At 37.0% G+C, this 24291-nt stretch overlaps 1 protein-coding gene and 1 non-coding gene across 2 annotated transcripts; both read left to right on the plus strand.

The window, feature by feature from the left end:
* The first annotated feature begins 6811 nt into the window (after window positions 1-6811).
* On the plus strand, window positions 6812-9027 carry LOC140861620 (uncharacterized). Its single transcript, XM_073264642.1, has 7 exons — window positions 6812-6848; window positions 6969-7186; window positions 7356-7496; window positions 7584-7865; window positions 7925-8186; window positions 8501-8947; window positions 9020-9027. The coding sequence occupies exons 1-7, from the start codon at window positions 6812-6814 to the stop codon at window positions 9025-9027; spliced, it is 1395 nt and encodes a 464-aa protein (XP_073120743.1).
* A 10530-nt stretch (window positions 9028-19557) lies between these two features.
* LOC140870115 (small nucleolar RNA R71) lies at window positions 19558-19664 on the plus strand. Its single transcript, XR_012147093.1, has one exon. It is a non-coding gene; the product is annotated as a small nucleolar RNA R71 (small nucleolar RNA).
* The last annotated feature ends 4627 nt before the right edge of the window (window positions 19665-24291 follow it).

Genomic DNA, 24291 nt, shown 5'->3' on the forward strand with positions numbered 1-24291 from the left:
CTATCATCTCATACAAAGCCTATATCAATAACATAAGCTAACATGCATTCTAACATGATGTAATTGATAGGAATTGACCATCACAAGACTTTAAAATCATAACAATAAAGGCTCATAAACATGCAAGAAGCAATGTTACACATTCAGGATCAAGCTACATTATAATGTCTCAAGGATTTACATATCCCCATTCAAATCCTATGAACAACAACAAGACCACAACTTAATCATCAACAAGCTCGGTGCAAGTAGCTCTAACATGCTCAAGTTTAAGACACTCAACAACATCATAACAGATCACACAACCATCTAGACTCGGATCATCACGCTATCTTCTTATCCCTTGTTCTTCACGTTCGCTTTTGCCCGTATCCACTCCTGCCTAATGCAATGACACATACAACAAAACAATAGCCGGATAACTCCGGTGAGAAATAGATTTCCCAGTAAAAGCAACTAAACATGCATAACAAACATATATCAAGATCATGATATAAAGAACATAACTTCAATGCATGTTTTAAAAACAAGGTTCTCTAACAAATCTCTCGTTTCATCGGTTGGGATCCCGAGAAGTAGATATCATAACTAATCCACCGACTCTCCCGATCGAGATGGGGCTACTTATCTCACTTCTCTAGACTTTGAAGCCATCATATATGTAAATCAGACTCTAGGCTAGAACAATCACCCAGGCCATACATATACAATCCCTCAAATCATCTATTCGAACGTTTCCGTTCATTTCAAAATCAAAGAACAAGTCTTCAAGATGAATGCAATAACTATCAATCAAACCACATTCATTATCATCAAGACTCATTCAAATATTCATAGAAACATATAAAAGCACATAAGCAAATAAGTATGTGATTTAAGGGAACTCGATACAAACCATCTTGAGTTGTAATCCCAATCAAATAGTAGTCCAATTTTACCTTTCAAATGTGATGTTTAGGATGTCTTTTAGCTTTTCCAAATCTGTACAAGTTAACCACCAAACCTATCTCAAAATCTGCTCAAGTTTCAATCCAAACGTCAAAGCAAAACGCTACCAACCTTGTGCGTTCTTGTATCGGTTTCGGAGTCAAGATCAATGAGTTGAAATGCCCTGTTTACACACTGAAATCACAGCATAACAAGCAAGGAATCATCAGCTAATAATTCAGCAACTTCTTAGTCCAAGAACAATAGCAAATCACTTCAAATCATGAGTTCGACGGCATATCGGTATAACTCGGCGATTCCGAACACATCTATAACCAATCTAACATTCATATCAGCTGTATATCAACTCAAACCCAACATATCAGCAGGTATATAAATCGAATCATAGCTGGGACATCATAAGAACATGATACAACAATCATTCCTCAACCCAACTTCAATAAAATAAGGTATAGAAGCTCATCAACACCATTCAATGCACAAATCTGATGTCTGTCAATTTCGAATTTCAAAACCCTGATGAACTAAGAGAAAACTTACATCAATTCGAAGGTCTCGTTGCAAGGATTCCAGAACATCTTTTGGAATCAAAAACAGATATCCGAGGCTCAAGATATCTCAATTTGAAAATGAAGAAGAAGCTTGGAGTTCTTTGTTCCTTTCTCTCGATTCCTTCCTCTGAATATCTGATAGGAATATGTGTTGTTTCACACGTGAATATCAATTTTCCATAACAAGTGTCCAGCCCAAAATAAGGATTTTGCACTTTGGCCCCTCAATTATTCAAAAATTGCAATTTGGTCCTCAGATTCTCATTTCATTCAATTTCAATCCTAATCAATTTAAGAATATTAGAATTTAAATCAAAACTCCAATTATTCCCAAATTAATTATTCTCGGATTAAAATTAAATAATTTCGTACGTTACACCAAACCTGGATAAGCGAATGATAATCTCATATCAAAACTTATTCGAATCCAAAACAATCGTCAAGAGAGAAATCAATACTATACCGGCTTCAACTCTATCTGCTCAAATTCCGCTAACTCTGGATTCACCAATTCTCTAACCAATCTGAAATGAAACAATAAAAGATCAATATCAACATTCAAAATCAAACGAAATATAGCTCAATCTATTCAAACTAGTCGATATCCAAAACTCAAACCGGCGGCATAAGGCTATATTTCGATCAACCAAAAACCACAACAACAATATATATACTGAAACCAACTCATACCAACACCAATTTATCAATATAAACTCAATATCAACAAATTGCGAAACCCCCAATTTTGAATTTATGCCTCAAAAATCATAACAACTCCAAACGACGTTCTTTTTCCGATCCAACTTCAAATAAACGATATATGCTAGCTCAAGAACAACATATACGAAAATAATTCGATTCCAACAACATCCAAAAAATTAGGTATAACCGATCGAAGAAATACTTATGATAGAACAAAGCCTTCGATGTCATGATCGCGAATATGTCTTCAGATTGAATTTCTATCGGACGGATCGTGCAAACCGAAGAATTCAAGGAGCTTGTAGGGCGACCATGGAGGTTGGCGTGAAGGAGGGAGAAGGAGATGAGAAGGAAAAGAGACTTATTCAATTATATTAATTCCAAGATATTATATATAAAATTCTTTTTTTGCACTTTGGCCCCCGAACTCTTCAAAATTGCAATTCAGTCCCTGATCAAATGTCAATTCAATCCTCGAGTTCTATAATCTTTGAATATCAATAATAAACTCAATTAAGATAATTTTGGAGCGTTACAATTCTCCCTCTCTAAGAATAGATTTCATCCTCGAAATCGAATATAATCAAGCACATAAGATAGAGAATAAATAACCAGAACTGAAATAAGAACTCACGTCATAGAAATAAGTCTAGAAATCGTTGTCTCATATTAGTCTCTATCTCCCAAGTCGCTTCTTCAACTCTGTGTTGGCTCCACTTCACTTTTACTAACGGAATCGACTTGTTTCTGATCTGCTTCTCCTTTCAGTCAAGAATCTGAATCCGTCGCTCGATGTAGCTCAATGTCTTCTTCATGTTTGGCCTCATCGGGCTGAAAAATATGAGAAGGATCTGGGTGGTATTTCCACAACATAGAGACATGAAAGACGTCGTGAATACCAAAAAGAGACGGAGGAAGTAAAAGTTTGTAGGCAAGATCGCCTATCTTCTCCTAAATCTCATATGGACCGATGAATCTCGGAGACAACTTCCCTCTCTTCACAAATCTGATTGTGCTTCTAAAAGGAGAAATCTTCAGAAATACTCGATCTCCCTGATAAAAATACAGAGGTCTACGTCTGATATTCGCATACTTTGCCTGTCTCTCCTGAGCCGTCTTCAATCTCAAACGAATAATCTTCATTTGCTCAGCAATGTCTCAAATCATATTTGGTCCCAAATTAGGTGACTCGGAAATCTCATCCCAGTACAAAGGAGATATGCATTTTCCTTACCACGCTTCGTAAGGTGTTATACCGATACTTGTCTGATAGCTGTTGTTGTACGAAAACTCAGCAAGAGGTAACAAATCCTGCAAGCTAGTGCCAAAGTCAAGCACTACGGCTTGTAGCATATCCTCTAAAGTTTGAATCATCCGCTCAGATTGCCCGTCAGTCTGAGGGTAATATGTTGTACTCAAATGGAATCGAGTACCAAGTTCCTCTTGAAGACTGTGCCAAAAATGAAAATTAAACCGAGGATCTCCGTCTGAAACGATCGACTTCGGCACACCATGAAATCTCACAACGTCTCGAACATATAACTCGGCCATCTTATTGTGTTGATACGTCATCCTGTACACGATAAAGCAAGAATACTTCATCAATCGGTAATTCACTACCCAGATAGCATCGCAACCTCGAACTGATCATGGTAGCTTTGTGACGAAATCAATCGAAATATGATCCTATTTCCACTCTGGTACGGATAAACTGTGCAATATACCACCCGATCGCTTCCTCTTTACTTTCACATACTGACAATTCAAACATTGGGATACAAATATCATGACATCACTCTTCATCTTCTTCCACCAGAACTGATTTCTCAAATCGTTATACATATTTCGGCCACCTGGATGAATGCTGAATCAACTGCAATGTGCCTCTCGCAAGATCTGTCTCAACTCAGAAACATCGGGCACAACAATACGATTATTCACAAATAAAGCATCATCTCTAACCTGAAATTTAGACTGGTTTCCTGATCTGACTTTCTCTATCGAACTCTTAATACTCGGATCAGAATTCTGTGCTTCTTTGATCATCACAAATAACTCTGGCTTGGCTTGAATAGCAAATACTCTGATAGACCTCCTATCTGTTTCAAACTCCAAACCAGAAGTACAACAATCATCGATCAAATGAGAAACACCAACAATAGATAAATATAGAGAACAAAGTTTTCGGCTCAATGCATCAGCTTCTGCATTCGATTTCCCCGGGTAATACTTGATTTCACAGTTAAAGTCCTTCAACAGATCCAACCATCTTCTCTGCCTCATATTCAATTTGGACTGCAAAAATAGATACTTCAGGCTCTTATGATCAGAAAAGATCTCGAAAGTCTCACCGTAAAGATAGTGACGTCAGATCTTCAAAGCAAATACGATCGCTGCAAGCTCAAGATCATGAACCGGATATCGAGTATCGTGCAGTTTTTGCTGCCTCGATGCATATGCTATCACGTGCTTCCTCTGCATAAGAATACATCCCAATCCTAGATGAGAAGCATCGCAATAAATTGAAAAACCACCAGTACCTGAAGGAATAGCTAAGATTGGAGCACTGATCCACCGCTTTTTCAAGTCAACAAAACTGGCCTCACATGCTTCGGTCCAGACAAAAGGCTCATTTTTATGAGTAATCTGAGTAATAGACTTCACAATAGAGGAGAATCCCTTGATGAATCTGCGATAGTAACCCGCTAAACCCATAAACTTCGAATCTCAGGAACAGATGTTGGTTTAGGACAATTCATAACCGCTTCGATCTTTTTGGGTGATGTGATGACATTTTCCTATGTTTACGTGGATTAAATTGTGAGGATTAGGTGAGTTTTCATTGATTAAATTCATTTTATAGTTCCTAATATTTGGTAGTGGTTTGATGTAGAAAAAAGAGAAGAATTGAACACAAGAGGAGCTTTGTTGATGCGTTGTTGATGTATCTTGGAGCAAGGTTGATGCGCACGTTGAAGAAGAAACAAGTTAAGCATTTGCGCTTAGGACCTCCGCATTTGCGCAAGACAAGGAAAATTGAGAGAAACAAGAGCTTTGCTGCAACCTGGTGAAGAAGAAAGCTTGGAGCGCTGTTGCTGATAAGTGTTGCGCGATTGCGCCAAATGGTACGCTGAAGAAGGAAACCATGCGCTGAAGAAAGAATGATGCGTGATTGCGCATGTAATCATCGCAAGTGATGTGTGGTTGAGGAAGTTGGATGCGCTATCGCGCATGGGAGGCTTGTGATCTGCGCAAAGTGCATGTGCAAGAGAATTTTTGAGGCAGAAGTTTAGCCGCTCGATCCGCCATTTTCCACCGATCGAGCAGACCAATTGAAAATTTTGAGACAGAGAATTTATCGCTCAATCCGCAGACTTCAACCGATCGAGCAAGCGAGCAAGACGGGATTTTCGGGAATTTTATTTTAACTAGGAAACTTTCTTGGGAAGGACCTTAGAACCCAATTATTAATAAAACTTTTGGACGACAGAAAGTGAGAATAACTCTCTTGGCGGCTAGGTTTCTTCTCTCTTTTCTTAGATTTAATTTTATTTCATGAAACTTTCTAGAGAATTCATTAATATTGTTCGCTAGGTTTTAGTACTTGGTTGTGGAAGACGAACCCTTGATTTTATTTATTTTGTGAGATTCAGATTTTCATCGTTTGATTTATAATTGAGTATCAAAAGTTGTTTTGGATTGATTGTCATGCTTGTATGTGAAATTCTAGGATTGATCACCCTGTGATTTTATTATACAATCTATTGCTAAATTAGAACTCAAATCCGTAATTGTTTGAATCATCTGATTTGCGAAGCAACTGCGATTAATAATTTCTGCTTGTGAATTTATTAAATTTTAGGGACAACAATTGACTAGATTAAATACATCCGCTTGTGTATGTATTGTCTAGATTCGTCAGTTTCACTAGTTTGCATGCTATCGTGGATTTAAATCTAATCGCTTGTATTGGGTTAATTCATTGGTAAGGGTTAATTTAGAACGCTTGTGTCTAGTTAACTAAAATTAAGGTGAAATAGGAATTAAATTTTTAATGGTGAATATTCAATGTGAAATAATTATTTTTAGATAATCGATGATTGAATGAATAACTTCAAGGATGTAGTCGACCGATACCAAGGCTTGTTTCTCATTGATTTCTTCGTTATAATTTAATCTTGCGTGATAGTTGATAGAATTTCATTAAATGTTGCTTTTAAATTTTTAGTAGTTAATTTCAATTCTCAAAACCCCCTTTATTTTATTTTAAAATACAATAAATTTCACTTTTCTTATGGGAACGATCCCTACTTTCACTACTGCATATTTTATTTATCTGAGTTGAGTCGGGTAATTTTGACGCGATATGACTGAGCGTTACCAAATTTTTGCGCCGTTTCCAGGGAAGGCGTTTAATTTATTTGTGTTCTTGTTTTTATTTTTATTTCTATTATTTTCCCATGTGCTTCTCTGGTTCGTTCATGCTTTCAGGTCTTCTGAAGAAGAATTTCCATACGATCTAGAGATAGAAAGAACATTGCATAGTCGAAGGAGAAAAACGAGACGGATATTTGAAGAGGAAGAAGAGGTTCCATTCGAATAGTGAAGAGATGGCTGAAAACGCAAATCTTATTCTGAGACAATTGGGCACTCCTGATCAAAACAGGTAGTCTTTATGCATTGCTTTCCCTACCTTAGAAGCCAATGATAATTTTGAATTAAAATCTGGGCTAATACATTTGTTGCTTGCTTTTCATGGTCTTGCAGGTGAGGATCCACACAAGCACTTAATGGAATTCCATGTGGTGTGCACAAGCATGAAACCACATGGAGTAACAGAGGAGCATATCCAACTGAGAGCCTTTCCGTTTTTGTTAAAGAATGTTGCAAAGGATTGGTTATACTACCTACCTCCTGGATCCATCACCACCTGGGCAGAGATAAATAGGATATTTCTAGAGAAGTGCTTTCCAGCTTCGAGAACGGTAAACATTAGAAAGGAGATCTATGGCATCAAACAGTATACAGGATCAGAGAGTCACTTCACGAGTATTGAGAGCGGTTCAAGAAGCTTCGTGCTAGCTGTCCGCAACACCAGATAAGTGAAAATATTTTAATCCAATACTACTATGAAGGTTTGTTGTCTCATAACAGGATTATGCTAGATGCGGCCAGTGGAGGAGTTTTGTGGACAAAACACCAATCCAAGCAAGGAATTTGATCGAAAATATGGCTGCCAATTCTCAGCAATTTGGCACTAACAGGAGTGATCCAGCACCCAGACGGGGCAATGAGGTAAATGTTTCTTCCCTTGAACAACAACTGATTGATCTGACGTCTCTTTTGCGTCAAATGGCTGTAGGGAATGGACAAAATGTGAAGGTTTGTGAAATTTGCACTGCAAGGGGACATGCAATTGACATGTGTCTCACGCTTCAAGAGAAAACGAGTGAACAAGTCAATGCAGCTGAAGGATTACCTGGGGCACCACAGAGAAATTATTATTCTTACTCAAATACATTCAATCCAGGTTGGAAGGATCATCCAAACCTCAGATATGGAAACCCTCCGGCGAATCAATCTGGACCTCAGACACAATCGAATAACCAACCCTACGGCCACTGTATCCTCCACAACAGCAGCATCCTCAAATTCCAATGCCTGGTGAGTTTCTAAAAAATATAGTTAAGGATCTTGCAACTAACACTTTGAATTTTCAATAGGAAACGAGAGCAAGTATCCAACACTTGAACACTCAAGTGGGGCAGTTGGCAATCGCCATTAATAGGTTAGAAGCACAAAATTCTAGCAGTTTACCATCACAGACAGTGGTGAATCCAAAGGAGAATGTGAGTGCAATCACCTTTAGGAGTGGAAGAGAGTTGAAGGTTCATGAAGAAGTGGTGAAAGAGCCAGTACAAAACGAATATGAGGAGAAATTCAAGGTAGAGCAGACTGAGCTTAATCACAAAGAAGCACCAAGAGGTAAGTTTTCTCCTCTTTCTGAGTCTAAACATGTAGCCCTTTTTCCCTTAGCGTTGAAAGAGTCTAGAAAGGATGAAGGAATTAAGAGGTTGTATGAAATTTTTCGTAGATGTGAGATAAATATTCCCTTGTTAGATGCTATTAAACAAGTGCCTCGCTATAATAAATTTTTAAAAGAGTTATGTACTGCAAAAAAAAAAAGTTGAAGGGATGCCAGAAAGTAGAACTAGGAGAACAGGTTTCTGCTGTGATTCAAAGAAAGATACCCACAAAATGCAAGGGTCCAGGTATGTTTTTGATTCCTTGTAAGATAGGAGATATTCAGCTTGAAACGACCATGCTAGACTTAGGAGCATTGATTAATGTCATGCCATATTCTGTTTATTTTTCCATAAATGTTGGGCCCTTGAATGAAACCACAATTATTATTCAGATGGCTGATAGGTCTACTATTTATCCTAGAGGTGTGTTAGAAGATGTTCTTGTGCAAGTTGATAACTTGGTTTTTCCTGCTAATTTTTATGTGCTTGATATGAAAAACAATGATTTGAAGAGCCCAATTTTGCTAGGAAAACCATTTCTTAAAACTTCGAAATCTATCATAGATGTTAACAATGGTACTCTCACTATGGAATTTGATGGGGAGATTGTCAAGTTTAATATTTTTGATAACCTGAATTTTCCTAGTTGTGAAAGTGTTGTTAATAATCTTGATATCCATGATCACTTGTCACAAGAACACACGAAAGATATGAATGAGGGTAAGTTGAAGAAAGTAATGGCACAACCTGCTAAGAATTCTAATGCAAATTTTTTTTTTTTCTGTTTTGCAGGTACCTAAAACTGAGCCAAAACTCCTCCAGATCGAGCGAAATGAATGCCTAAGGAAAAGGGAAGAAGTAGTCAAGAAACGGGGATAAGAAAGAAATCAAAGTAGAACAAGCATAGACAGAAAATAACTGCAAAACTGTTCAATTGGGTGAAGGTGGACAAGGGAACCAGATATGAACCTCCATGAGGATCTGAAGCATACAGTCGGACCGACGACTGTAAACAGAGGCACTGCTTGGGAGGAAACCCAAGGGGAGTATTTCTTTTCATTCTTAGTTTTTATTTATTTTTGTTTTGCATTTTTACTTACATTGGGGACAATATAAGATTTTAAGTATGGGGGAGAGGACTTAGCCAGTCATTGAGAGAATTTAGCCGTTTTATGAAAAAAAAAAAAAATTAGAGCTCATAGTTTGTGATAAATTTGGCTGTTGAAAATCACTAGCCTATGATGATATTTGATTGATGACATGCATGCTTTTGAAAATAGATGATTTGCTAACCTTGGAACACTTTGATCTCGAATGCAAATTAGACTTTGATATGGTTCTTGAATATTCTTTAGCACGCATGAGTCATGGCTTGTGAATTGTATATGACATAGTAAAGGTTGTGTGAACCTTATGATAGTCTTAGGAAGTTGCTAGCCTATAAACCTCCATTTTGAGCTTAATCGAAGAAAAAAAAGAGCAAAGAATGGAGTTAGTAAGGTGAGGAGAGGAGAGGAATTGGAATGAGGATTGAAATTCTAGTCCTACAAATTCCAAGAGCTAAATATGGAAAAGAATGTATGGAGTTGAGGATAACCGGGTGCAATTACTCGGACAAGTGAAAAGACTATAAAACTTCTCAATGGTTTAATTTGATTTGTTGGTGTGAAACTTGAGCTATTATGGGGTTTTACATTGAATGGATCTGTGAAGTGTGCATGAAACTTGCTAATGACCATACACACACACACACGTTCGGGGCTATATCTCTAGTTGAAATGTCTGGATATTGAACTTGTTTCATTGTTAGCATTTTAACGTCTTTCTTGATCATGCATTGAGTTAATTCCTGAGGCACAATTGTGGAATTCATGGTTATTTTTGTTATGAGATATGAGCTCGAACTTATTTTTGGTTTTGTGTTGCTCGAGAGCGAGCAAGGATTAAGTATGTGAGAGTTTGATGTGATGACATTTTCCTATGTTTACATGGATTAAATTGTGAGGATTAGGCGCGTTTTGATTTATTAAATTCATTTTATAGTTCTTAATCTTCGGTAGTGGGTTGATGTAGAAAAAAGAGAAGAATTGAACAAAAGAGAAGCTTTGTTGATGCGTTGTTGATGTATCTTGGAGCAAGTTTGATGCGCACATTGAAGAAGAAACAAGTTAAGCACCTGCGCTTAGGACCTCCGCATTTGCGCAAGACAAGAAAAATTGAGAGAAATAAGAGCTTTGCTGCAACCTGGTGAAGAAGAAAGCTTGGAGCGCTGTTGCTGATAAGTGTTGCGCGATTGCACCAAATGGTACGCTGAAGAAAGAAACCATGCACTGAAGAAAGAATTATGCGCGATTGCGCATGTAATCAGCGCAAGTGATGCGCGGTTGAGGAAGTTGGATGCGCTATCGCATGGGAGGCTTGTGATCTGCGCAAAGTGCCTGTGCAAGAGAATTTTTGAGGTAGAAGTTTAGCCGCTCGATCCGCCATATTCCACCGATCGAGCGGGCCAATTGAAGATTTCGATACAGAGAATTTCTCGCTTGATCCGCAGACTTCAACCGATCGAGAGAGCAAGATGGGATTTTCGGGAATTTTATTTTAATTAGAAAACTTTCTTGGGAAGGACTCTACACTTTAAATAACTCTTAGAACCCGATTATTAATAAGAATTTTGGACGGCAGAAAGCGAGAATAACTCTATTGGCGGCTAGGTTTCTTCTCTCTTTTCTTAGATTTAATTTTATTTCATGAAACTTTCTAGAGAATTCATTAATATTGTTGGCTAAGTTTTAGTACTCGGTTGAGGAAGACGAACCCTTGATTTTATTTATTTTGTCAGATTCAGATTTTCATCGTTTGATTTATAACTGAGTATCAAAAATTGTTTTGGATTGATTTCCATGCTTGTATGTGAGATTCTAGGATTGATCACCCTGTGATTTTATTATACAATCTATTGCTAAATTAGAACTCAAATCCGTAATTGTTTGAATCATCTGATTTGCGAAGCAACTACGATTAATAAATTCCTCTAGTGAATTTATTGAATTGTAGGGACAATAATTGACTAGATTAAATACATTCACTTGTATATGTGTTATCTAGATTCGTCAGTTTCACTAGTTTGCATGCTATCATGGATTTAAATCTAATCGCTTGTATTAGGTTAATTCATTGGTAAGGGTTAATTTAGAACGCTTGTGTCTAGTTAACTAAAATTAAAGTGAAACATGAATTAAATTTCTAATGGTGAATATTCAATGTGAATTAATTATTTTTAGATAATCGATGATCGAATGAATAACTTCAAGGGTGTAGTCGACTGATACCAAGGCTTGTTTCACATTGATTTCTTCGTTATAATTTAATCTTGCATGATAGTTGATAGAATTTCATTAAATATTGCCTTTAAATTTTTAGTAGTTAATTTCAGTTCTCAAAACCCCCTTTATTTTATTTTAGAATACAATAAATTTCACTTTTCTCGTGGGAACGATCTCTTCTCTCATTATTGCATATTTTATTTATCTGAGTTGCATCGGGTAATTTGGACGCGATACAACTGAGCGTTACCACTAGGATCAACATAAATCCCATCTCCAGAAATAATATGACCGAGAAATATAACTCGATCCAACCAGAACTCGTACTTTGACAGCTTAGCGAACAACTGAATAATCGAAAGAATCGAACAACTGATCAATGTCCTCCAACAAACTCTCACAGTCAACTGCATTCTCGGTACCCTTCAACGTTGGCGGTTTGAACGACTGAAACCTCTTCAGTAAGGTTTTCATTAACGTCGCTATGACATCCATCTGATCAGTTTCGTTACTATCCTGTTCGTTGGGAGGAGTTACTGCCGGTCGTTCCCTGTTAAATACTCATCGAGGTTCCATATATGGTGATCAAAGGGTTAGGACACAAATATCTCAATCTCAACAATTCGGTGTCCAATAACCTTTGATCATCTTACTCAAACAACCTCAAGGGAATCCGGATTCAATCAGAAATTGATTAAAGTTCATATCTTCGGATTCAATCAGAAATTGATTAAAGTTCATATCTCAAATAATTCATGCTTTAAAATTTAAATCACAAAATCATGTATTCAATTAATTTTCAAATAATAAAGCATGCTCGCATGGAATTCAAATATTTGAATAAAGAATTCAATCACATGCGAGAAATTAAATCAAGCGAACTCGATCCACCCCGCTCACTCTAATAAAAACCAAGAACTTATCGCTCTGATACCACTTAATGTGAGGACCTTGGTTCTAATCATCTAATCAAGATCAAATCATGCAATCAACGACATAGAGTCAAGACGAAAAGGTAATAATTTTATTTAAACCATGCACGGACCCCGTGCACACCTCCGTGCTCGGGTCCGTGCATTAACCTGTATCCAAGGATCAACATCTTCAAGGTACACGGACCCCATGCCACCTCCGTGTCAAGGTCCATACTTAATCAATGCACTAAAAATTCTACTCTCTCTTTTATGCACGGACCCCTGCACCCTCCGTGCTCGGGTCTATTCCCAACATTTCTAAAACAAAAACTTACTGCCTCAAACAGAGTACACACGGACCCATGCACGGATGCATGTCTGTGGTCCGTGCATTAAAAAATTCAATACATTACAAAATGCGAAGGTACATGGACCCATACAAGGATGTATGCACGGGGTCCGTGCCCTGCTAAAACTAAGAAAAATAAACTAAGGCATGCAGTTCTGAAAATCCCGGAATCAACTCCAAATACAATCCATAACATGCATTAATACTTCAATCAACCAAAATACAATACATAAGAGTCTAGAGTTGTACAAAATACTCAAAAGAATAGAACATGCATCGGTTCTAGGTTATACAACGCAAAATACATATTGGGTTTGAAATACAACAACGACTCTAAACCAAGTCGTCACTTCTATCAAACACAACTCGATCTAGCCATGCTGCCTCTGACTCAGTCATGTCCCACCTGTTTCCAAGTACACATACACAAACAAGACAACAACCGGATAAATTCGGTGAGAATAATATTCCCAATAAAAGCAACAAACATGCAATATCAAACAATATATAAAAATCATGATATAATGACAACATATTCCAATTATGAAATTGAATGAAGTGCATGAATTTAAGTTTTGTGACTATCAACTCGGATAATCACAAGATAGCTCAGTTCTTGATTGGGATCCTGAGGTCAAGATATCACAACAACTCACCAACTCTCTCGATCGAGGTGGATGATGCATATCTCAATCCTCTAGACTCTGGAGCAACTATAAGGAGTCTCAGGCTATTGGAGTAACTCGAAGACCAATGTCACTTGATTATAGTCCCCAAAACGTCTAATTCAAAATTAAATCAAATCATTAGGCTCAATATGAATGCAAGTGCAAATCGAATACATTCAAACATAGTCCAAGCAATTCAAGTAAACATGCAAGTATGTGATTTCAGGAAAACTCGAAAATCAACTTGGATTCGAGTATTCTTCCCAATTCAATTCAATGTTGACTTATACCTTTTTTTGATTCGATATGCTCCAAACTTGGATAAGCGAATGATAATCTCATATCAAAACTTATTCGAATCCAAAACAATCATCAAGAGAGAAATCAATATTATACCGGCTTCAACTCTATATGCTCGAATTTCGTTAACTCTTGATTCACCAATTCTAAAACCAATCTGAAATGAAGCAATAAACTATTAATATCGACATTCAAACTCAAACAAAATACATCTCAATCCATTCAAACTACTCGATATCCAAAACTCAAACCGGCGGCATAATGACTATATTTCGATCAACCAAAAACCACAACAACCATATATATATATAGAAAACAACTCATACCAACACCAATTCATCAATATCAACTCAATATCAACAAATCTCAAAACCCCAATTTTGAATTTATGCCTCAAAAATCATAACAATTCCAAACAACGTTCTTTTTCCGATCCGACCTCAAATAAACGATATATGCAAGCTCAAGAACAACATATCCAAAAATAATTCGATTCCAAAAACATCCAAAAAATGAAGTATAACCGATCAAAGAAATACTTGCGATAGAACGAAGCCTTCGATGTCGTGATCGCGGATATGCCTTCAGATTGAATTTCTATCGGACGGATCGTGCAAACCGAAGAATTAAAGGAGCTTGGAGGGCGGCAGGTTGACGTGAATGAGGGAGAAGAAGATGAGAAGGAAAAGAGACTTAGTCAATGATATTAAGTTCAAGATATTATATAAAATCCTCCTTTTGCACTTTGGACCTCGAACTCTTCAAAAATTGTAATTCAGTCCCTGATAAAATATCAATTCAACTTTGAGTTCTATAATCTTTGAATATCAACAATAAACTCAATTAAGATAATTTTGGGTGTTACAGCTACAGTATTGACATCTCAGTCTCTGGGCAAGGCACACATAACCTTCAATGTAATTTCATGGTGAGATTATGATTTATATAAAGTAATAAGTTCACAAATGATACTGCTAAACTGTTCATCAAACTCAACCATGGTTTCCCCTGGTTCATTGATCGAGCAAATACTAACACTTAAAATCAATATCAGTATTTCTAAATTATGCTCAAAATTATTGCAAGTGCACGAATCAAGTTATAGTAAAGTGTATAGAGTACGAGTATCGTCCTCAGAGACTATGTCACAATAATTCAATTATTTATTCCTCTACCCAAAGTAACGAAAATTTGATGAATGATTATACTAAAATTATAAACTAATAAATTCAAATTAAATAACTAAATTTCAAGGACATAAACGATTTCAAATTTTAAAAAGAGAAAATATAATATGAGAATATTTTGTTGGAATCTCGGTTCACCTTCCCCTTAATTGAACTGGACGATTGAAATTCACTTTTATACACATAAGTTCGACAGGAATTCCTGATATATCGACACTCTCTCTCGAGTTTATTCCAATCTAATTCAAGTTAATGAAACAATTAAATCTCTTTAATTATTTATCATTACTGATTGCTTTGCGTTCCTTGAATTCCAACAACTTTCAACCTGGTGGTCTATGGTTATCAACATGTACTAAATATCATATCTCTATGCATATTTTAAGTTCATGGATTATGTCACTCGTCCTAATCATGAATTTATCTCTCGATAACAATTCACAATCTATGAATATATGCTAAATTTAGCTACTCCTTAACATAGAAGAATAAACCATGACAAAATCAAATAATAGTATCAAGTAAACTCAATTCGTCCAACAAATTCAATCACACAAACGTGTTTTGGGGTTCGGATCCCCTAAATTCCAACAAAAGAAAGTTTAGCTACTACAACTCATAATAAAAATTAATCTAACAATGTTTTTCAACATAAAAATTCAAAGTTTGAAGAGAAGAAAACTCAAAACAAGCTGAACGATCTTCCAATCCCTTCACAGCTGCCGTGCCTTGTTCTCTGCGAGTCGCACCCTCCAAACGCCTGAAAATCTTCTCTTTACATTGCACCAAGAGTCCTTTCCTTTTAAAACACCCAAAATAAAACTTTCCAAAATTATGCGAGAGCGCCCGAGCTGCAGAATTGACAGCCTGGGCGCAGGAAATTATACCCCCTTACTGACTCATCCTTACGAGCATGCGCTCGGGCTGCAGAAATGGCCGCCCGGGCGCATGTTCCTCTGTTATTTCTGTATTTTCTTCGATGCCGCGCCCGAGCTGCAGAATTGACAGCTCAGGCGCACCTTGTTTCTTTTCAGAATTTTATTCTTTCCTTGTTTACCTGCCACAATAACCACAAAAACACGAGGAGTGAACAAAATGCATGATAAAAACACTAAATGCACATAAATTAACTTTAACACAACAAAATAAATTGACATTAATTCAAAACACACGAAAACCATGCAATAAAAAATACGTAAAAATGACTCATGTCAACCTCCCCCTAAACTAAACTTTAATCGCTCGCCCTCAAGCAAAAAATGTGACAACGAACATTCAAACACAAGACAAAGTAAAATAACACACCAAAAACAACAATGGATAAACTCAAGCTTTCAAGCCTCAGAAAATCTCACTATCTTTGAATAAAATTATCATATCCCTTTTTGATTTTCATGTGAACGTGAATGTGTGAGTAGTAGCTCCAGTGTTATGCACGTCGAAAAGACTCGGTTTACTTGGGCCAACAGATCTAAATGACACATCAGATTAAACCTATCTCCTACAACTCATTTTCTCAATTTATTTCCACCTTCTCACCTCCTTTGGAGTTTAATAACACAAAAACAAATGAATGATCCATAGATATTATTTTACACACCTACAGATTTTGCATCCGGTAAAAATCTCATATAGTCCGCAAACTTAGTTTAGATTAGGGATTAGGGATTAAGGATTAGGATTTCAATCCCTAATCAAACCCGGATGGAGTTATATAAAAATTTTCATATCCCATTCAACCCGCAAACTTAACTATAACTTTCATAGGAGAATTTCAATCCCCTCGTCTATAGCCCAGATGGAATATTTTTTTAAAAAAAAAAGTGGATTTCTTTTTGCAAGAAATAATTTTTTCATTTCCAATTAATCCGCAGACTTAGCTTAACTTAAGGATTAGAGTTTCAATCCATAGTCAAACCCGGATGTAACATCATAACAAGCAAAAATTTGTTTTACGAGTGCGCTATGAATCATTCATCTTGTCCAACTTCATCAGTTCATTATTAGAGATAATTGAAATCATCAAGTATGTAATCGATTTTAATAAACCCTTAGTGTCGTGCAATGATCTAGACACTGGAATTTCGTTTTTCTTAGTTCACTTCACTGGTTGAACTATGGTGCAATGAATTATTCACAATCAATCCAAAGGTATATTTTTTTCACAATGTTTCAAAATTTTCTTCCTATTCATCATTGTCTCTTATGAGTTCATCCATGAACAGCATGCATTAACCGACACACAAATCAACAACACAATACATGATGCATGAATAAATAGTAAATAACACCATCCCCAAATTAAAACCTAGCATTGTCCTCAATGCGAACAAACATGACACCAACTCAAAAGCAAAATGCAAAACAAGAAAATAAGGAAAAACGATGCAAAACAAACAAAATGAAAATAAACAAAAAGACACAAAAACAACAACTCCCCTGAACTAGTGGTCCTAATCAGCTCCAGCGAGCTCCTCATCAGAATCATCAGTTAGATTAAGTTTGGGTGCGACATATTGGAATCGGAGCGGAGGTGGATAGGGTGGTGGCACAGGAAAGGCTGCAGGGTCCAAACCAACATTGGCGAGCAGACCGCGCAGCATAGCATTCGTGGAATCCAGATTGGAAAAGGTAATGTTTTGACATTCATCTTGATACTGGCGGCTAGGTTTTATCTTTCTTGTTCTTAGATTCAATTTCTTCTTCAATTCTTCTAAGTTTTAGTTCTTGGTAGAGGAAAACAAACCCTTTGAAGTTTATTCATCTTGTGAGATTCAGATTTTCATTGTTTGATTTTTATTGAGTATCAAAAGTTATTCTGATTTATTTCATGCTTGTATGTGAGATTTTTGGATTGATCACCCTAGGATTTTGCTATACAATCTACTACTAAATTAGAATTCAAATTCATAATTGTTTGATCCATCTAATTTGTGAAGCAACTATGATTAATATTTGCCGCTTGTGAATTTGTTAATTCGTAGGAACAACAATTGATTAGATTAAATACAACCGCTTGTGCTTGTGTTGTTTAGCTTCATCAATTTCACTAGTTTGAATGCTACCTTGGATTTAAATCTTGATCTCTTGTATCTTGGTTGATTTATTGGTAAAGGTTAATTTAGAACGCTTGTGTCTAATTAAATAAAATTAAGGTGAGATGGAAATTAAATTTTCAATGGTAAATATTCAATGAGAATTAATTATTTTTAGGGAATCGATGATCGAGTGAATTAATTCAAGGGTGTAGTCGACCGATACCAAGGCTCGTTAATAAATTGATTTTTCATAATTTTAATTCTTTCATGCTAATTAATAAAATTTATTTAATTTTCTTTTAATTATTAGTAGTTAATTTCAAAAACCCAAAATCCCCTTTTATTTATTTTCAGTATTTTTAAGAACATAATAAATTGCACATTTCTCGTAGGAATGATCCCTACTCTCGCTACTATTTATTTGTTTGAGTTGAGTTGGGTTAATTTGGGAGGGATACGACTAAGAGTTACAGTGGGATCTTGTTCTAAACCAGTGCAGAACAATTTTCTGTTAAACTTATCATGGCATGCTCCTCCAATTTCCTCTTGTTGGAGAGAATCTCCTTCAAGAACTTAGCATAGCTTGGCATTTGCATCAGTGCGTCGGAAAAGGGGATGTTGATATTCAATTTCTTGAATACCTTTAGAAATTTTGCAACCTGGGAGTCTAGCTTGGCTTTCTTGAGAGCTGCAGAAAAAGGTGGTGGAATAGCAACATTATTTTGTGATGTGGGTATTTGTGTAGAGGTAGAAAACTTACCTGCAGTTTTCTCCGATATAGTAACTTTTGGCTCTTTCGCTTCTTGTCTCTCAGGTTCTACTCGCTTCCCACTTCTCAATTCAACTGTCTTGACCTATTCTTTTGGATTCTTCTCCGTGTCGCTTGGCAAAGTATCCGGATCTCTACTGGACATCGCTTTAGCCAACTGCCCTATCTGATTCTCCAAATTTTTTATCGATGCATTCAGGTTTTAGTGGATGATATGAACTTTTGCATCATCTGTTCCATGCTTGACTTCTCCTCCTGATGTTGTTTTCCATAGTTCTGATTTCCATAAGGCCTATTATTCTGTCCTCCCCACAAAAAGTTTGGATGTTGTTTCCATCCTGGGATATATGTATTTGAGAAAGGATCATTTCTAGGTCGGTTTTGATTTCCCACATGGTTTACCATACCTCCCTCCGGTTGATATGATGGATTTCCAGTCTGAAAATCTTTCGTAAAGTGTTCAGCACCACATTTCTCACACCAGACTTCTTGAATACGCATCGCAGAATGCCCTAAACTTAGCTCTTCAATCCTCTTATTCATGAACTCAAGTTGAGCTGCTACTGAAGTGAATGCATCAACTTGATGAATTCCCGCGGATCTCCTGGCAGCACTTCTCTTAGACTGAGGGTGATAGCTACTAGATGTCATCTCCTCAATTAACTCATATCCATCCTCTGGTGATTTTCGTAATAAATTACCACCTGCAGCTGCATCTAACATTGTGCGATTAGAGTGAGGAAGACCATAATAAAAAAATTTGTACCACAAGACCGTCTGGTAGTTGGTGGTGTGGGCATCTCCTCAATAGATCTTTATAGCGCTCCCACGCTTCATAGAGTGTTTCTTGTTCTCCTTGAGCAAATGTTGTGATGTCAGCTCTCAGCTTCATTGATTTGGATCGTGGGAAGTATTTGGTGAGGAAAGCTTTTGCGAGATCATCCCAAGTGGTGATGGAACCTGTGGGTAGATTCGTTAGTCATGCTTTAGCCTTATCTCTTAATGAAAAAGGTAATAAACGCAAACGAATAGCGTCATCGGAAACTCCCTGCATCTTGAAAGTGTGACGACCCGAGTTCTAATCTCTTGACGACCCGAGTTCTAATCTCTCAATAAACATTAATCAACAATAATAGACAACAATCAATAGCTAAACAAAAGGATAAAAAAAAATATTTTTTTAAAATAGATTTCCCTGCGCACGCGCGCCGGCCAATGAGACCAAGATCTCAAGAGCTGGCTCGCGCGCGCGCGAGTACTTGCTCACCCGTGCGCCGGCCACTGCACCAGAAAATTGTTCAGCTGCTGTCAAAAATGGTTCTCCAAATATTTCCATCCAAGATCAACTCAAACAAGGATTTATTCATGATCCAATCCATAGCAACATCTAACATGCATTCTAACATGCTATACAATGGATACCATTAGATCATAACAAGCCTTACAATCATAATAATCAAGACTTTCCAAAATATGCATAACACATTGCTATATAACAAGATCAAGATACTTCATGGTGTTTTAAGAATTTACAACATCTCACATGTTCTAAATACAATAACAAGATCATAATATCATCATCAACAAGTCTTGATACTATAACTATAACATGATTATGTTCAAGGTTCAAATATACATCATGACAGCTCATTCAACTTCTAACTCGGATCATCACGCTATGTTCAACTCATCCCTTGTTTGTTAAGCACGCCTTTGCCCGGTTCTACTCCCTCCTATTGCAATGACACATACAACAAAACAATAGCCGGATAACTCCGGTGAGAAATAGATTTCCCAGTAAAAGCAACTAAACATGCATAACAACATATATCAAGATCATGATATAAAAGTAATTACAATGCATGTTTTCAAAACAAGGTTCATTTCGTCATTCGTCGATTGGGATCCCGAGAAGTAGATATCATAACTAATCCACCGACTCTCCCGATCGAGGTGGGGTTACTTATCTTGCTTCTCTAGACTTTGAAGCAATCATATATGCAAATCAGACGCTAGGCTAAAAAAACCACCCAGGCCATACATATACGACTCCACAAATCGTCTATTCGAACGTTTCCGTTCATTTCAAAATCAAGGAATAAGTCTTCAAGATGAATGCAACATATATCATCATCAAGGCATTCATAACATCAAAACTTATTCAACAACTCAAATAAAAACACATAAGAGCAATTAAGCAAACAAGTATGTGATTTAGGGGAAACTCGATACAAACCATCTCGAGTTGTAATCCCAATCAATTAATAGTCCACTTTTACCTTTCAAATGTGATGTTTGGGATGTCTTCTAACTTGTTCTAGCTTGTCCAAATTTGTACCATACAATCCCCAAATCTATATCAAAAAGCTGCTCACTCTTCAAACAAACTTCAAGGCAAAACTCTACCAACCTTGTGCTTTCTTTTATTGGTTTCAGAGGCGATGTTTTCAAGCTCAATGTGTCCTGTTTATATACTGAAAACATAGCATACAACCAAGGAAATATCAGCTATGATACACCTCAATAGCAGCTCAAGCACAAGCTAGCAAAACATTGCAAATCAAGAGTTTGACGGCATATCGGTATAACTCGGCGATTCCGAACATATCTACAACATTTCTAACATGTACATCAGCTGTTGAAGCTTCACAACCAACATATCAGCAGGTATAATAATCAAATCATAGTTGGGAATTCATAAGAACATGATATACAAATCACTCTTCAACCCAACTTCAAGATTATACAAGATAAAATCTCAACAACACAATTTCATAAAAACATCTGATATCTGTCCATTTCGAAATCTCAAACCCTGAAGAACAAAGAGGAAACTTACATCAAATCGAAGGTCTCGTTTCAAGGATTCCAAAACATCTTTCGGAATCTAAATCGGATGCTCGAGTCAAAAGATATGGCAATCGCAAGATGAAGAAGAAGGCTTGGGATTTTCTCTGTTCTTGTTCTCGGTTTCCTTTTCTTTTCTTTGCTGAGTAATCTGATGGAAAAATAGTGTTTCACACGTGAGTGCTAGGAAAAATCACAAGTTTCCAGCCCAAATAAGGATTTTGCACTTTGGCCCCTCAACTATGCAATAATTGCAATTCAGTCCTCAATTTCTCAATTTATTCAATTTCAATCCGAAATAATTTAAGAATATTAGAATTTAAATCAAAACTCCAAATATTCTCAAATTAAATATTCTCGGATCAAAATTAAATAATTCTGGGCGTTACAATTCTCCTCTACTAAGACTCGATTTCGTCCTCGAAATCTTAGGTACGAACATCAACGGATCATATAAGATATATTAGATAACAGAAACTAAAGGAAACTCACATCATTGAAACATCTCTGGAAATCGCTGCCTCATAACTGATTCAGTCTCCCAAGTCGCTTCTTCAATACCATGACGACTCCACTGGACTTTCACAAGTGGAATAGTCTTGGTTCGAAGTTGCTTCTCTTTACGATCAAGAATCTGAATAGGTTTTTCGAAATAACTCAAAGTATCGTCGAGTTCAGCCTCATCAGATTGAAGCACATGAGATTCATCAGCAAGATATTTTCGAAGCATCGATACATGAAAAACATCATGTATTCCAGATAAAGATGGAGGTAAAGCCAATCGATAGGCAAGATTGCCTATTTTCTCCAGAATTTCATACGGACCAATATATCGTGGAGACAACTTCCCTCGCTTGCCAAATCTGACTGTGCCTCTGAATGGAGAAATCTTAAAAAATACACGATCCCCTTGTTCAAAAGACAAAGGTCGACGTCGAATGTTGGCATATTTCGTCTGTCTATCTTGAGCTGTCTTCATTCGTTTCTGAATAAGCTTCACCTGGTCATTCATATTACGTATCATATCAGGACCAATATCAGGTACTTCAGAAATAGCATCCCAGTACAAAGGAGATCGACATTTTCTTTCGTATAAAGCTTCAAAAGGAGCCATTCCTATACTCGATTGATAGCTGTTGTTGTACGAGAATTCACAAAGAGGTAGTGATTCTTGCCAACTAGTGCCAAAATCAAGCACTACAGCTCTCAACATGTCCTCCAATGTTTGAATAGTACGCTCTGACTGCCCGTCAGTCTGTGGATGATAAGCTGTGCTCAAGTGTAACTGAGTACCCATAGCACTCTGTAAGCTGTGCCAAAAATGTGATGTGAATCGAGGATCACGATCTGATACAATAGATTTCGGCACTCCGTGCAATCTGACAACTTCACGGACATAAATCTCTGCCATCTGGTCATGTCTATACGTCATGCGATACGGAATAAAACACGCTGATTTCGTCAATCTGTCAATAATCGCCCAGATAGCATCACAGCCTTTAGCAGATCGAGGTAATCTATTCACAAAGTCCATGGAAATATGATCCCATTTCCATTCCGGTACAGACAAACTCTGTAACAAACCAGGCGGTCTTTTCCTCTCAGCTTTCACCTGTTGGCAATTCAAACATCGAGCTACAAAATCAGTGATATCAGTCTTCATTTGCTTCCACCAATACTGAGCTTTCAGATCATTATACATCTTTCTACCACCAGGATGAATACTGTAACGACTACAATGCGCCTCTTTCAGTAGTTGTTGACGTACATCAGAAATATCAGGCACTACTAGGCGATTGTGAATGTAAAGAAGATCATCTCTAACCCGGTATTCAGATACATGCCCTGATCTAACTTTCTCAATCGAGTTCTGCACATTCTGATCAAGTTTCTGAGCATCTCGAATTCTTACCAATAAAGCTGGTTCAACTCGAATTAGATAGAGTCGTAATGGCTGATATTTTGTATCAAATACTAATCCAGATAAACAACAGTTTTCAATCAAATTCGATACACCAATCGTCGATAAGGATAAAGAACATACCTTTCGACTCAATGCATCTGCTGCTGCATTCGATTTTCCTGGATAATATTTAATTTCGCAGTCAAAGTCTTTCAGCAAATCCAGCCATCTTTGCTGTCTCATATTCAGTTCTGACTGAGAAAACAGATATTTCAGACTCTTGTGATCAGAATAGATTAACTGTTCCCCGTACAGATAATGTCGCCAAATCTTCAAAGCAAATACAATGGCAGCCAATTCAAGATCATGAATCGGATATCTGGTCTCGTGAGGCTTCAATTTTCTCGAGGCATAAGCAATCACATGACCTCGCTGCATTAAAACACAACCTAAACCTCGGTGAGATGCATCACAATAAACAGTGAAACCACCAGTACCTAAAGGAATCGTCAAGACTGGTGCACTGGTCAGTCGTTTCTTCAACTCCAGAAAACTGGATTCACAAGCATCAGACCAGAGAAATGGAGCATTCTTCTGAGTTAACTGAGTAATCGGCTTCGCAATTCTGGAAAAATCTTTAATGAATCGATGATAATACCCAGCCAATCCCATAAAACTACGAATCTCAGGAACAGATGTCGGTCTCGACCAACTGATCACTGCTTCTACTTTACTTGGATCCACAGAAATACCATTTCCAGATATA

Source organism: Henckelia pumila, chromosome 4 (assembly GCF_033568475.1).
Source record: "Henckelia pumila isolate YLH828 chromosome 4, ASM3356847v2, whole genome shotgun sequence".
Taxonomy (NCBI): Eukaryota; Viridiplantae; Streptophyta; class Magnoliopsida; order Lamiales; family Gesneriaceae; genus Henckelia; species Henckelia pumila.